The sequence below is a fragment of the Epinephelus lanceolatus genome, chromosome 11, assembly GCF_041903045.1.
Source record: "Epinephelus lanceolatus isolate andai-2023 chromosome 11, ASM4190304v1, whole genome shotgun sequence".
NCBI lineage: Eukaryota > Metazoa > Chordata > Actinopteri > Perciformes > Serranidae > Epinephelus > Epinephelus lanceolatus.
In genome coordinates, this window is record NC_135744.1 from 8,270,258 (window position 1) to 8,285,277 (window position 15,020).

At 39.2% G+C, this 15,020-nt stretch overlaps 1 protein-coding gene across 10 annotated transcripts in view; it reads right to left on the reverse strand.

Annotated features, from left to right (window-relative positions):
- dlg2 (discs, large homolog 2 (Drosophila)) overlaps positions 1-15,020 on the reverse strand; it is a 273,799-nt gene that overhangs the window by 214,750 nt on the left and 44,029 nt on the right. For all 10 annotated transcript variants that reach the window (XM_078172182.1, XM_078172189.1, XM_033642560.2 and 7 more), the window contains exons 3-4: positions 13,737-13,888; positions 3,996-4,064 (exon numbers count right to left, since the gene is read on the reverse strand). In XM_078172182.1, the coding sequence (XP_078028308.1) occupies positions 3,996-4,064; positions 13,737-13,888 (221 nt within the window). The remainder of the gene's footprint in view (positions 1-3,995; positions 4,065-13,736; positions 13,889-15,020) is intronic.

Genomic DNA, 15,020 nt, shown 5'->3' on the forward strand with positions numbered 1-15,020 from the left:
TCAATGCACAGATGCATTGATCACAGTTCATAGGAACTAACCTCTGTCCTTCAGCAAATCAGTCGGTCATTGTTTTAAAAAATACAACAAATGCTGCTTTCTTTTAAGATAGACAGATTTTTATATTCTTTACACGAAGGATGCATGTATCCATCCTGCAAGTAGAGAATACTACAATGTGAGACTATATTACAGTGCTGAAGTACATACAGGAGAAATAACAGCAATGCATGGGCTTTGAAAAGCTGGAGCTCAGTCTATAGGTACTGTACATTAAAAATCAATTAATTTCCATATTAACCAATAAGATCTTGTCTCCCAGGTAAATGTAACCACTCCAATGGTCAAACCTTCCCCTTCTAGAGACTACAAGCCTCTGAACGGCAGCAAATTATCCCCCATTAAACTGCTCTGGTACCTGTTTGCTGAAGCCATCCTGGTGAAGAGGTGTGAATTTGACCTTGATTACTGCTTTCATTTGGAGACGAAGCAGCACTCCTACACTCCCAGTTTCCCGTCGCTCCTACTGAACACATTCACCAGCTCAGACTCCCTCTGCCAGAGCAACAGGGCTAATCTTTTCAGGTGATGCGGCTCAGAGAGCTTCGACTTATTGCATTAGAGAGAGGGAATGCTTTAACCTCCTTTGTTAGGCCTTTCCGCCTGTATATACAGACTAGGTGTGACAAATTTGGATTTGTTTGTGTATGTGCAAACCAGTGCTAATATTGCTAAGAACCTACTGGACAGATTTACTCAAAAGCCTGCCATGACCTTGAAGCTAGCCTGTAACTGACCCTAACACAATCTCCTGAATCACTTTGTGGCATAGCGACTAAAAACCATCAGATCTGTTCTCAAATTTCACTGGAGTGGAATTAAATGTAAAATAAGGGCTTTGTGCTGATTAATCACTGTTGAAACTGCAATTATTTCAGGTAGCATGCAAAGTCTGCACAGCTTTTTTTTGTTAAATACTATATTGTCTATCTATTTTATGATAACAAATGTAACAAATTGTCATCTTTTCCACAGATATAATTTTAGTGATCCAAGTGTCCTGAAGCCCCAACATAAAAAGTTGTTTGGAAAAACGTCATTTGAACTCCGTTTTTAGCCTCATTGTAGCCTGCAGCTCTAACTGCCTCTCTGGGCACTACGCTCACGTGTGTGCGCTTGTGCGCGAGACCATGAGACATGGGCACCACATTCATGTGTGTTCATGTGCTTTCGCTGGTCTCGCCCACAAGCGCGCACACGTGTTTTTGGACGTTTGAATCTGGGGAGCCGTAAGCATCCATTAGGTGGAGTTGTGCTGCTACCCCCTCTCCCCTGGGATCTCTGCAAGTGATGTGAGGACTCTAAAACTTCACCTGAGCCTCCATCGGCATACGGGTGAGTAGTGAATTTTCATTTTTGGGTGCAATATCCCTTTAAGCCATGTTTATATGTGTTTTAGGTGTGTTTTGAATCAGTCAAACTTTACATCGCTTCACAGAAACCCCAATGCCAACTAGTGTTTTGGAGGTGTAACTGCAGAGTGACACAGACACATCACCACACATGTATATCCTACTATTAAATGGAGAAACCTCTGTCCGTCCGGCCGTTTGTCCGTCCGTCATCATACGTTTTCCTCCTCACTGCTTTGACCTACTTCTCTGAACTTGCACATAGGCTTTCATCTTGGTCATGTGCAGACAGCCATGATGCTGTTTTTGCATTTTTCCCACATTTCTACTGTTTATATTTGTGTTTTTGCGCGGGCCTCCGTGCCGTCAGTCAAAACTACGCTCCATGTATTTTGCAATAAAGCATGTTTCTAAATACAGTGTGCATTGTTTGTCTTACATTAATATTTATTACACAGTGCATTTACAGTGCTCTGATTTTGCATCTCCTCTAATGTACTGTTTTTGATTTCTTATTCCTCTATACATAACGCATCCCCGGGTATGGACTTTATTTCTCAGAATCAGCTCTTTGTCATAAAGTTGTTTCCTACTTCTAACTCATGGTTTCAAGACCACACTGTTGTAGCTCTGTAGCACTGATTAAAAAAATAAATCTAATAGTCAGGACCATTAAGTAAATTTCTTTACATTCACTTGATTCTCAATCGAGAGACTAGTAAGAAATGCGTTACCGTCTTAATATGGACTGTTTTGAAATGCACAATAAAGGAATTCTAAACATGACTAAAAATTGTGATTAATCGCGATATACTACTGAAATTCAGCGATTCATTGCATTTTAAAAAATAATCATGGCCCCACTATGGATATAAGGTGAAGGTTTTATATTTATGCACTTTCTGAAATAAACTAGAATTGCCACCTTGCAGCTGTATGCCTCCGTGAACCAGTCAAGTTGCAGATACAGTTTACATCCACGTCCGTACAGACTCATATGTAGGCATGACAGTAGACGATGCTTCAAATATGGATGTTGCTGCAAAGAAGCTTCATATTCTAAAACATGGATGCTTGACACACATTTTCAACCCAGCAGCAAAGAAGATCTATACAATCTGTACAGTTTCAAGGTGGACTGCCATGATCAGAGTCAGCAATTCAGTATCTGACCAACTGTCTCCCCTTCTACTCCTTAGAGTTATGGCATTAAATAATGGCCAGAAAAGTGTTTTTGCAGAACATTATGATGTCACAGCAAAGGTCATCATTTCATTCTATCATACATTTGTTTGAAACTCATGAGTTATGGCCAAAAACATGTTTTGTGAGGTCACAGTGACCTTGACCTCTGACAACCAAATTGTAATCAGTTCATCCAGGAGTTCACGTTGACATTTGTCCCAAAATTGAGGAAATTCCCCCAATTGTTTTGCTGCTTAAATGTCCAAAAATATTTGCTGCAGTGACATTACTGCACTTACTGCATTACTCTCAGCATAAAACCACTCGCATCAACAATTTGCTGAATCCACCATATAAACAGCAATACACAAGGTGCAGGCGCGCCTGGCTTTTAAAGGGAATACAAGATGACACTCTAATTAGTTGAATTCATGTTACGCCCAAAACACACATTATGATTATTTAGTCCTTTAATTAGTTATTAGTGATTAATTAACTAAGGGGATAAATACAACCCCTTTGCTCCTCCTGCCTTAACTTGTGCCCAGTTTATGAGCTGTTTTACTAGCACAAATAGTTGGATAAGCCCTTAATCCATTTAAGCCATGCATTTTAGACCATGCACTATAGATCGTTTAAATAGGTCCCATAGTGTGTTTTTTTGTGTAACACTTCAGTATAGAAGGCACCTCTGCCTCATTGTTTTACAACCAGAGAGACAAAGACAGAAATTGCACATCTAGAAGAAGCACAAGGAGACACTGCACTCTGAAAACTGATTCTGGCTGATATCACTTCGCACTCAATTCACATAAGATTCCCAATGTCAGCAAACCTAATCAGCAAAAAAAAAAATTTAATTTACAAATCAAATAAAGAAGCTCTGCAGTTCCTAATAACTTCATATCCTCTACTACTCCCAAGCAAATAGGAGCAAAGATTAAACTGTCATCTTTACTGAGACTGGTCATTCCCTGCTCTCAACCATTTGAACAGACAGAAGAAGTTTAGCTTATGTCATATCAGTGATGTCCACAGAGCCGTGATATTATTGGCACAGCTATCTTTACTCTGAGCCCAAGCCCTCAAACCACATCTCTCTTCCTTGCTTGAACATAATCTCATTTACATTTGTGAACTCGTTGTTGGGAATATGTAGATGTGTTGGGCTGCGTTACCCTGCAGTGTTCTACCATGCCATGAATCATGATGAGGTGAATTTAAAAATTGTACATCCCAGAATAAAATGGACCAAAATGGATGATGATCACTAAAAAAGAAATGGATGACTTGATGTAACGCTTAATCCCACACTATGACAATAATCCACCAAGCTACTGAAAGATACACAAATCTTGTACACATGGAAAGAAAGTAGTGCTTCCAGAGATAACTCACCTCAGAGGTCTTGGCACTGCTCTCTCCCCTCTCCGTCCCGCTGGGTTCTGAGCTGCTCTGCTCCCTCTGCTGGGAACAACAAACAGGTGCATAAGTATCTATACACCACCACACTTAAACTATAACACACACTAACCAAGAAAATCCAAGAGATCAGATAGACCAGCAGAACAGTCTTTCAGGTAATGAGAGTTTCATAGCCTGAATGCACTGTGAAAAGGCCTATTTCAGGATAGTTTGTAAAGACTGGAGCACTGAATGAGAGGTTTGACACTTAAGTGAGCTGGGACAGTAAGTAAAAAAATGCCAACATTAAATACACAAATGCAAAATATAAACTGTATGATATTAAAATATCTTCTAATATATTAAAGGCATTGCATGTACATATGTTAAATAGATCTAACACTCATTTAAATGGATTTGGAAATGTTGACAGTTAATAAAAATGTATGTCACATTTAATTTAAATGCAAAACACCAACAGGATGCAGTTGTAAGAGTTACGCAAGAATTGGCACTGACAGATAGTTGGAGTCATCATTGGCTAGTCGGTCTGTCTGCTGCTTCAGTAAGTCTTTAATTAGAAGCTTGGATAGCGTAAGCCTATATGTGCCTGTGGCAACCAAAAATAAATCCCTCGCACACTAAGACATACTACAAACCCTTAGTTCATGCAAGCTTACTTTATCTCTTCTTCCGTTTATGGTAGCAAGCCTTTCTGACTTCCTGATTCAAGTTAACACAAATAAAGAATGTATATGAGATAGAAAACTGCGCCCTGAGGCATGCTGGGAGTGAAATAGGGACACTGACCTCACTCTCGAAACACTGGCAAGATCTGCTGATAAGATAAATCAGCCAGACTGAACAGGTAGAATATCAAATGAACATTATACAAAAGATTATAGATGTAAAATATTCACATGTATTCACTCAATAATTGATCTTTTTTTAGTCATGTTTTGGGCATTTGATGCTGGGGACCTTGTATAGTGGTGACAGGAAACAAGGGAAAGAGATGCATTAAGGCCCTTAGCAGGATTTGAACAGGGGATGTTGCGATTATGGTTGGCGCCACAATGCTGAGCCACGGGGTGCCCCCACTTAAAAATTCATGGCTACCCCACTTTATCTGCCCCCAAGTGGCCATTAGGAGGCATAATATTGTCCACAAACATTCACCCCAGATGACGCAGTGCCTCTCTGCAGCACTGCTGAAGTGCAGGGAACATCTTGTGCATTAGACACTAGTAGGACAAAATTAGCCGAACGAACAAGTGAATATTAGATTTTAAGACAAAATTAAAGACTAAATTTTGCATGTGCATAAAATACTGTACTGTTTTAAAGTCAACATACTGCTGATCCAATAGTACAGCCATGCTTCAACTCAGCAGCACACTGACAGAGGAATATCTTTTTCCATAAAGTAATAATGCTGTTTAACATTCAAATGAAGTTACAACAATTCAGACAGCTCTTCTGTTTTCGATCAATTCCTGTTACAACTGTAACACAACTCAAGCTACTGAGGACCAAAGACTGTGATACAAACTCGTCACTTTGGCATAGTGTCTAAATTAACTTTAACCACCAATAAAATGATTAATTACCACACTGTTATTTTGTTTTGATATGTTTTGTTCCAACAAGGGTACCAGTTGCTGTCTTCACACTACAAGTGACAAGGCAACAGGCTGCAAGTAATTTTCAATGGAAGCCTGTGACATGAGGCTACAAACTGGAGCCCAACACTTGTTACTGCAGACAGGTGTGACAAAAACTAAAGCTGAGCTGGCTTCATCTTTTTTTGATGCTCCAATAATACGGTGAAGCTTCAAGCAATTGTATTTTTGTTTTGAGCTGTGGTAAGTTGGTGATTTAGCTTAGTTAGCTGATGCTATGCTAGCTCCCTGTGTACTGCAGTGCACACAGGGATGGAATGGGGTGGCGAAATGTAATGCTAAAATGGGGCTCAGAGGTTAATCAAATGCATAGGTACTTTTTTAAACAAATACAGACTTTAGTTAACCTTCAGTCAAGGTTCTTTGTTGCAAGCACACGCACACACACACACACACACACAAGCCTGTGATGACATAACATTAGCTTCATTAACCAGCGCTTGAGCAACACTTCAGTGGCGACTCAGTGATGATGTAGCTGGTCACACTGTTGAGTTGTCACTCGTAGTGTGAACACAGCATTATGGTGTACAGTATTTGTTATGATGTATAACTGTATATCATTTCTACATCAGCTTCTTATATGAAGCTTATACAGCCCTTGTTGCTCACAATGGAAAGGGTTAAAACTAATAACTGAGTTATTGCATGTTTTAAAAAAGCTATTAAGCTTATTTACGCTTTAAACTCCTAAAAATATCAATTTAATTTTGCTTCAGTGAACTAAACTCTTAGCTGAGAACTGCATACCAAAAATATTTATTAGTTGTTTATATATCTAAATAACCCCTTTGGACCCTGATAATTAATTTGGATGGGGCCATCTGCCATCTCATGATTTGACAGGACATTTGCCTAAGCTTCAGGGGGCTGACTGTGGTAACAGAACAGGGGATATAACATCAGTGTACTGATGACCTTATGGTGGGGTCATCAGTCTCTGAGGACTCTTCTAATCCCCTTCACTTATCCCTATCCTGGAACTACTGGATGACCTCATCAAAGTGGTTCAGCAGCTCCTGCTGTTACAGAGGGGCTATTTTAAAGCTGTAAAGACCTTGTACACATAGTCTGTTTGGAAATGTATATTCACGTTCTTCAAAACCAGTTCTTTACTGTTACTGCATAAAACAACAAGTATGACGCACAAGGTTTGACTGTAGAGACAAATAGGATTACTAGTGGATTACCAACTGGTTGGTCCCATTCCAAGCCAAACACGCTATTAGTAACACGCCTGGTGTGCACAGACCCACAGGTATATTCTCACATGGCCGAGGATTTTCTTCAACCAACAAGCAAAAACAAAAGCTGCATCATACCATGAATTATTATAGCCTATTTCATGTTTATGAGCAAACCTCGAAAGGTACTGACCCACATTTCAACTGGCATGCTTTCATGTAATGATATTTCTCCACGCACTGTTTCCACTGTATTTATTTGCTGGCGTATTCAAACACAGCTTTCACCCTCGCCAGGGTCTGTAACAACAGCTGCATGCAGTTCAGTGATATCACAAAAAACACACATCAACTTCTCCAGACATTCATCTTAATGCTTGATGGAGATTTTGAAGAGGCTATCTCTTGAGGGGATTACACTGTACATAATACAAAATGCAATACTGCAATAGAACAGGGAGTAGTTCAACAACTGTCATACAACCACATCTACTTGTTCATGCATGTTATTTTTGCTATTTTAATGTATTTCATTACAAAGGACTGGCACCAAACCTGACTAGCCAATAATGATAAGGTTGGAGTAAAGTGGTTGCCTGAGTCCAGACCTTGTAGTGCAAATAAACTAGAATTACCGCTTTGCTGTTGTATGCCTCCGCAAACCACTTAAGTTACACTTACAGTTTACATCCAGTAGGTCAGTATAAATGACCCGGATGATGATGACAAGCAACTCTAGCGATTCATAAAAACATATTGGTGAAATGAACGAGTTTCGCGGCAGATAATGTGTTATTTAGAGCCTCATTGTCGGTGCCCCGATCATTCCCACTATATGGATGTACGTGGCTCTCACGGATCTAAATATCTTCCGAAGGACTCCAAACGACACGAAACTTATCTGGGTGAGTAAACAACCATATTTAATGCCAGAAATAAGGTCCAGGTTGTAAAAAACGTAACTTCTCCTTTAAGACCGCCAAATTCTAATCAGTTCATTTTTAAATCCAAGTGGACGTTTGTGCCAAATTTGAGGAAACTCCCTCAAGGCCTTCTTTACTTATTGCGTTCATAAGAATGAGACAGCCACAAGGTCATAGTGACCTTTGACCTCCAAATTTTAATGAGTTCATTCTTGAGTCAAAGTGGACGTTTGTGCCAAATTTGAAGAAATTCCCTCAAGGCATTCTTGAAATATTGCATTCACGAAAATGGAATGGACAGACAACCCGAAAACATAATGCCTCTGGCCACTGCTATCCTCAGCGTGGAGGCATAAAAACAATCAATGAGCATTGTGGGGGGCTGTTGCCAAGCCGTGCACTGGAACCAATGAAGAGTATTAACAACAATGGAAAGTGATATAGACATGATAGGCGCTGCTGTAAAAGTTGTTCTAAATCCATGTCTTCTCAAAATAGCCAGACCCAGTAATTTGTTTTACTAAGCTCTACTCCACTCTTAAATCCTCTACAAAACATGTATGCTGACATGGCTATGCATCAGTGTGGACTTAAAATGACATTAGATTCAGGCCAATTCATTGGTTTCTGGTGACTGGTTGGGGAAAATCAAATCACCCTTCCCCACAGAAATCAGTTGGACTGGACACAACGTCAGACTGGAGATGGAGTGTAAGTTGACAACTCTTTTTAAAATCAGGTAGGTAAAATAATGTTCCATTGTTGTAGGGCTGATTTTACCTTTGAAACTATAATGGACTGTCACCCTTTAGACCAAAAGATAAAACATGTACTGTAGTATGGCACTAACTTAGTGTCTCGATAGAATGTAGCTTGCTTATAATTTGTGTACATTTTGTATTGTCAGAAAGGTAAATGAAATACCTCTTGTTTCAGCCTACATCTCTTTGGTCACTGCTATAATCAGGTTTTTTTTTTAATTCAGTCATTATTTTGTAGGTGTGGCAGCATTCAGATGCATTACGAAAAAAGATCAATTCAATTTGTCCTTCTTCTATGAATATGCCGCATGTGATCAAGTACTATAGGATAAAAACACAAGCAGCGGGCATAAAGAACCACATTCTAGAGGCCACTATTTTCCTCTTGGTAATTCTTAGAGCCAAAGCTACATTTTGATTCATCTTTTATGCTTTTTCAGTTCTTCATGGCCCTCAACCACTCAGCGCCCTCTATTCATCCCCTTTAATTAGAATGTCATAGTGTGAGCGTATGAGCATACATCAGCTCTCTCCATCTCTCTCTCTCTCTCTCTCTCTCTCTCTCTCAGACACACACACACACACACACACACACACACACACAAAACCAAGTTGTTCTGGCGGCTTCCGATGTCTCTCTTAATTTAGACACTGCCAACAAAGAGCACCTTTGTTCTTTCAAAGTGTAAATACATTCAGCTGATGTACATGACAGAACCTGTAAGTTAGTCATAGGTCTCCAACTCGGACAATGAATCTGTGCTGTGCCTGTGCAGTATGATGTAGATGTCTTCTCCTCTAAGTTGTGCCATGAGCTCTCACCCTAAAGTACACCAGCAAACATTAACAGCCAAGTTGTAGTTGCTGCTGCTGTAAATATGGGAAACCTGACAAAAAATTCATGTCAGAAATGAAAGCTTTCAAAAACTATTCGCATTGTGCCAACAATTTTAAGTCACTTTTGTATACTATTTCAATAGTATGCATATGACTTTATTGTGATTTGCAGGTAATCACATCTGCATTAAATCACAATACCTGATACATTCACAGTCCTTTGTCTAATGTAAACCACGGTTCTCTCTGTATGCCAATTGTCAAAATTGCCTCATTATGCTCCATTAATGAGAACTTATTAGCAAACAGTTTTTTATTTACACATCCAGGGGCTGTTATCATTTATTTGGAGTCATGTCTGTGCCCACCTGATGGATGTAATTCTAATATTCACTCTCTTTTAGCTCTCATTTTAATCTCTACCAACTCCTGAGGGAAATATCTGTCTCTAAAGCCTCTACATGCTCCACCAGCTAGTCTCCAACTGTGTCTATCTGCTGTTTGGTGCTGGGCAGGTAGCTTACAGTGGCTTTTTAGAATATTTTCTCAGATAATAAACTGCCTGCTGCATCCAAAACTAAAGTCATGAGAGTGATGAGAGTGAACCAAAACAGTTGTTGTGGGTCAGAGAGATTCAACTGATTATGCTCCATAGGTTCATCTCTACCAGAGACACATTTCACATTATGTGCATTGCAACCTACCTGTTTTTATGCACATTTTAACTTGAGTGGAAACACAAAAAAATCATGAAAAGTCTCACAATTTTGCAAAAAAAGTTTTCACACTTGGGGAGATGGTAAGGTTGGGGTATCTATAAAAGGCAAATGTGACTAAGAGCAACAGAAACAGATTAGGTGAATAAATAATGATGTACAGTCATAATGTACTGCCACTGCATAGGCAACTGCAAACTCTCTTTGTTGTCTCTGACGGCTTTTAACAGCTAATGTATGCACACTGGACTGTTACCAGAACTTTTCCAAGAGCACAGGGCTGTCACACTAGTTGTTCAAAATTCTCTATTTCCACTGTCCAGCGTGCTCTCCATTATTAAACATCCATTATTTTCCTTTGTTTGAGGTCTGACCAGTGCTACAATTATGTCCTCTTTGGTCAGTTTTCTCAAAATTCAGTTAAACCCTGCACTACAACTGGATGGAAACTCAACTATTGTGACATTGTTTCCACATTGTCATTTGATATATTGGAAAAATATTGATCATTGCCACTTTAAATAACACCTGTTTTACTTTATTTTTTTTAAAAGATTACTTTCAAGTGAGCCTCACCTCTACACTGCTGCTCCTGGTAGCAGACTTAATCTAACTTCTTAACAAAGAATAAAAGAGGCTGACCAAATCCTGTCTAAACCCTCCAGCCACAACAGATCCACACTGACACTGCTCACCATGGATATTATGCTTGAGTCACCAGCTAATTCTAATTAGCACAAAATGTATACATTAAAGTTTATTTTTAATCTTGCTAGAAACAACATAAAGCAGGTGGACAACAATCTGCTCCTAATAGAAATTCAGTGGCAAGTTTTTCACAGTACAGTGTGAAGATGAATGCCACATGAACGCACTTTTTAGAAGACACCATATAATCATGTTCAATCTTTGCTCATGATTTCATTGTGACTTTCTTAGAACTCTTGTGTCATGTTTCAACAAACTTCAGTAGTTTTCTCATCGACCCAGAGAAGACCGATTCGTTTACAAAGTTTAGCCCCGAGGTGAGATAATAATTGCTTCTCAGTCAATCCTTTGAAACAAATGCTTTCAAGCACAACTATTAGACTCTGAACCTCTTTTCTGTACCAAGCTGGCATAGAATCAATGAATGGCATTCATGCACAAACATGTTAACATACTGGCTTTTAAATGTAACTGAGTTGTTTGAGATTTCCTAATGAAATTCTGAAATCACTGTAGTAATGTCTGATGCATAAATATTTTAATAATATACTATGAACACACAACATCAAATCTAAGGCAATTTAAGACCATCAGGAATAGTTCAGTTCAGTTAGTAATCAGTTAGTAATCAGTTAATTAGCACACAGGACAATTTAACAACAGGAGTGGTCAAAATGAAAGCAGCAGAGGCCAAAATATCCTAACTGTTAGTCTCTAGTATGGGTGAAGTGCCAAATAAGTGGGACACCACATTTCCTTTATATCTCACAATGAAACTGAATAGCTGCTTTCATTAGACCATCCCTGTCTGATAAATGCCCACTTCTTTCAAACTCCACACTTGTGGCCTTCTAAGAAAATTCTGTCAAACTTTTTCAAACTTTGGAAACCTCCCTCTGGAGCCTTTAAGAGATATCATACAACTGCTGACACTAGCTCTATAGGCTGGGTGATATGTGCCAAATTTGATGATATGCTCACTTTTTTTTATACAAGTATGAATCTTGGTACACTTGTGCAGTTTGGGACCTCTAACATTTTCAGAAATGGAGCCATTGCAAAAATGCCTTGTGTTGGCCATGGTGGCCATTTTACTTTGCACCATAACGGAATGATGTGTTTTTCATTATATCTCCTGAACCAAATACGGTAGCATGGAAAAGGGGGGGTGTCTAGCCCCATGTTTTAATGGTCAAGGATTACACTCATACCATAAACAACATCATAAACCCTTCAGGTAAATAGTTATGGGTGAATTCAGTGATGCAAAAAATTTATAAAATGCCCACCATGGCCACCATAAGGCATTCTTGTGATGGCTTTGTTTCTGAAAATGTTTAGGGCCCCAAACTGTACAAGTGTACCAAGTGTTTCACCTGGACTAATAGTTCACATCTTGAAGAGTATTCTGAACTTCGTGTGTAAAATTGGCAGAGGGTCCCTTTATAGCAATGAGAACTTACAATAGTTTCACAATAATCAGTTTTAAGTATTAATGTACAAAGGGACATGTTCATGTGTATCCTCATGACTGATGAGCCTGTGATTTTAAAAGCTATATTTTGCATTACTTCTACACTTTTTGAATGGCTTCAGCTGACAACCTGAACCCATTCCACACTGCACTTAGCACCTAGGCTAGGGGAGCTGTTAGCACAGGGCTAAGAAAGCATTTTACACTGGCACAATTCTAACACATTTCAAGTGGGCTGACCCCAACTTTAGAATATGGCTTGCTGGCCCTGATCCGCAGCAGGATTAGCTTTGACTTTGTGGGGTTATCATCTGAAAATCTACTAAACAAGGGGCTAAAAGTTGCCAGTGTAAAATGGAGCTGATAGAATTGGTGTCACATTTTTGTTGTCCAATCACACAACTTCTTTGTCAATGCACCTGCATGTTGTGATGATTTTGGTTCCTGTGGTATGTTTTTGTGTTTGCTCTCTCTCCCTCCCCTCTTTTCTGTTCTGCAGTGCATGTGTGTGTCAGGGGGTGTGGCTGGCTTCTCCTGCAGCAGCAGATGAGGCACACCTGTCTTCACTCACCTCATCTTCCTGTCTACAAAAGCCTGGTCTTCACTCCACTATGCTGCCAGATAATTCCATCATGTTCGGTAGAGCTCTGTGTTCTTACATTTTGTATCTTGTGATCAACTTGTTGCATAGCCGTATTTTTGAACTTACCTGTGGTTTTTTCCTGTTGTGCTCAGGTCGTCCTTTGTGCCTCACCATGTGCCTGAGTTTTTTCAATCCATCCTTCGGTGAATACTCTACGAGCCAGCCAGCCCCCTGCCTCCACAGCCTCCTCTTTTGTTTTTTCGTGTTATTAATAAACCTTTTTTTGTTACTTACCTGCATCAGTATCTGCTTTGGGGTCCAAACAAAACCGGAACTTAATACATGTGTTTGTTTTATGTTTACGTTGTAACCATGGTACTTACTACTAACCAAAACTGGAGGTACCTAGCAAGCTGGCTAAATTACAACAACGACAACAACAACAACTATGTGTCAGGAAAAGACTTGCTTAAAGGTAAAACAACAGACATCTTTTTTTAGTCTTTCCTTTCTCTGCTGTTCTCTCTTTTTTAGATGTTTGAGCACTGCTCTCACATAAACCCTGCTAATGGCGACATTTTAACATTGCTGCTTGCTGTTAAAGAGTAGTCACATCATTTTAGAATGTAAACATCAACGGATATTTAACCCAGGTCTAGTAGAGGTGCAATGTGAATCATTAGCCTTGGGCATGGGTTAACTTTGGATTAACAATGTGTGTGTTCATTCTTAGCCCAGGGCTATCATTAGCCATAGGCTAAGAATAGCCCTGGGCTAAGTATATGCAGTGTGAAAAGCCCTCTAGTCATACAGAAGTAATTCCTCAGTCTGGGGTTTTGCTGGGATGATACATTGTGAGAGACTGACCTCTTCCACTGGACAGACAGAGTGTGCAACTTCAGAGTTTTGTATAGAAACACTCTTCTCCCACTTGTCCGCCATGTGGTTGACCTCCTCCAGCTTTTGCTCACAGCTCTTCTGTGTGTTTAGCAGCGTCACTTCATAGAACTCCTGGATATCTGTGGAAATAAAGACAGTACATGACTCAGGTGCTGGTTAACTTCTCCTCACACAACACAGTCAACTCTGTCTCATCAATAAAAGAAACACATTTGATGTGGATACCAGTTTAACCTGAATCAGGGCCGCAGCAATTATATAACACATGGATGGAAAGGATGAAACAGATTCCATCGAATAATAATGGTCAGGTTCTGTGTGTAGACTCACATATCATAACAAAATGTGCAGTTTCTTAAACAAATGTTTGCTATTAATGCAAAAATGTAAAAATAAATAAACTGCTATTCCAACGAAAAGAATAAAGAAGAAAAAAATATTATTTTTGGAAGTAATGTTACAACTGGTGATGCTCCAGCGACCTCCTGTTCACATAGTTGATAGTTTTATTTATTTGAGATTTTTTTTTTTTAATGGGACAAAATGTATTAATAAACAATTACTTGTAAATACATGAGATCATAGCCAGGCAGCTAATTTCCATCTCCAGTCCCATGGCAGGTTGATGTTAAACACATAAAAGGGAACAATGCCAACAATATGGAAATAAGATAAATAAAACAGAGTAAGACAAGCAAAACAACATACACAGAAACATAGTAGACCAAGAGTTGGGAGACCATAGGAATTTTTAGATATCAAGTTATAAAGTGCTTGAGTGCTTTCACGCCCAATGTATGAGTTTTAGTTGTGATGGTGCAACAAATGTTTCATAGCAAACTATTCAGACAGATTTTTAATCACCACAATATTCCTGTAACATTAATGGTCACTAGCCACTGATCACTAGTGTTAAATAAGTTGGTAGTTACTCAGAATTTAGGAAGGACTTATTACACAAACTTAGAAATTGATTTATGAATGGCTGGTGCAAAACATTTCTGACTTTTACGCAGAATTCTGCCAGCTATAAGCATTATCACACATTATATATATATAGCCCACTGCTGACTCCAATATATCTCCTGCGTCAACTTCAATTTCAAAAAATTTTGTCTGCATTGTCTCAATTCTCAGTCGATAAAACCCACCCTTGTCTCACATGGTGTGCACATCATCATTTTACTACTGTACCCCAATCACTTCAAAGCCTTAAATGGACCCTCCATCAACTATTGTTTTCTTGTATTC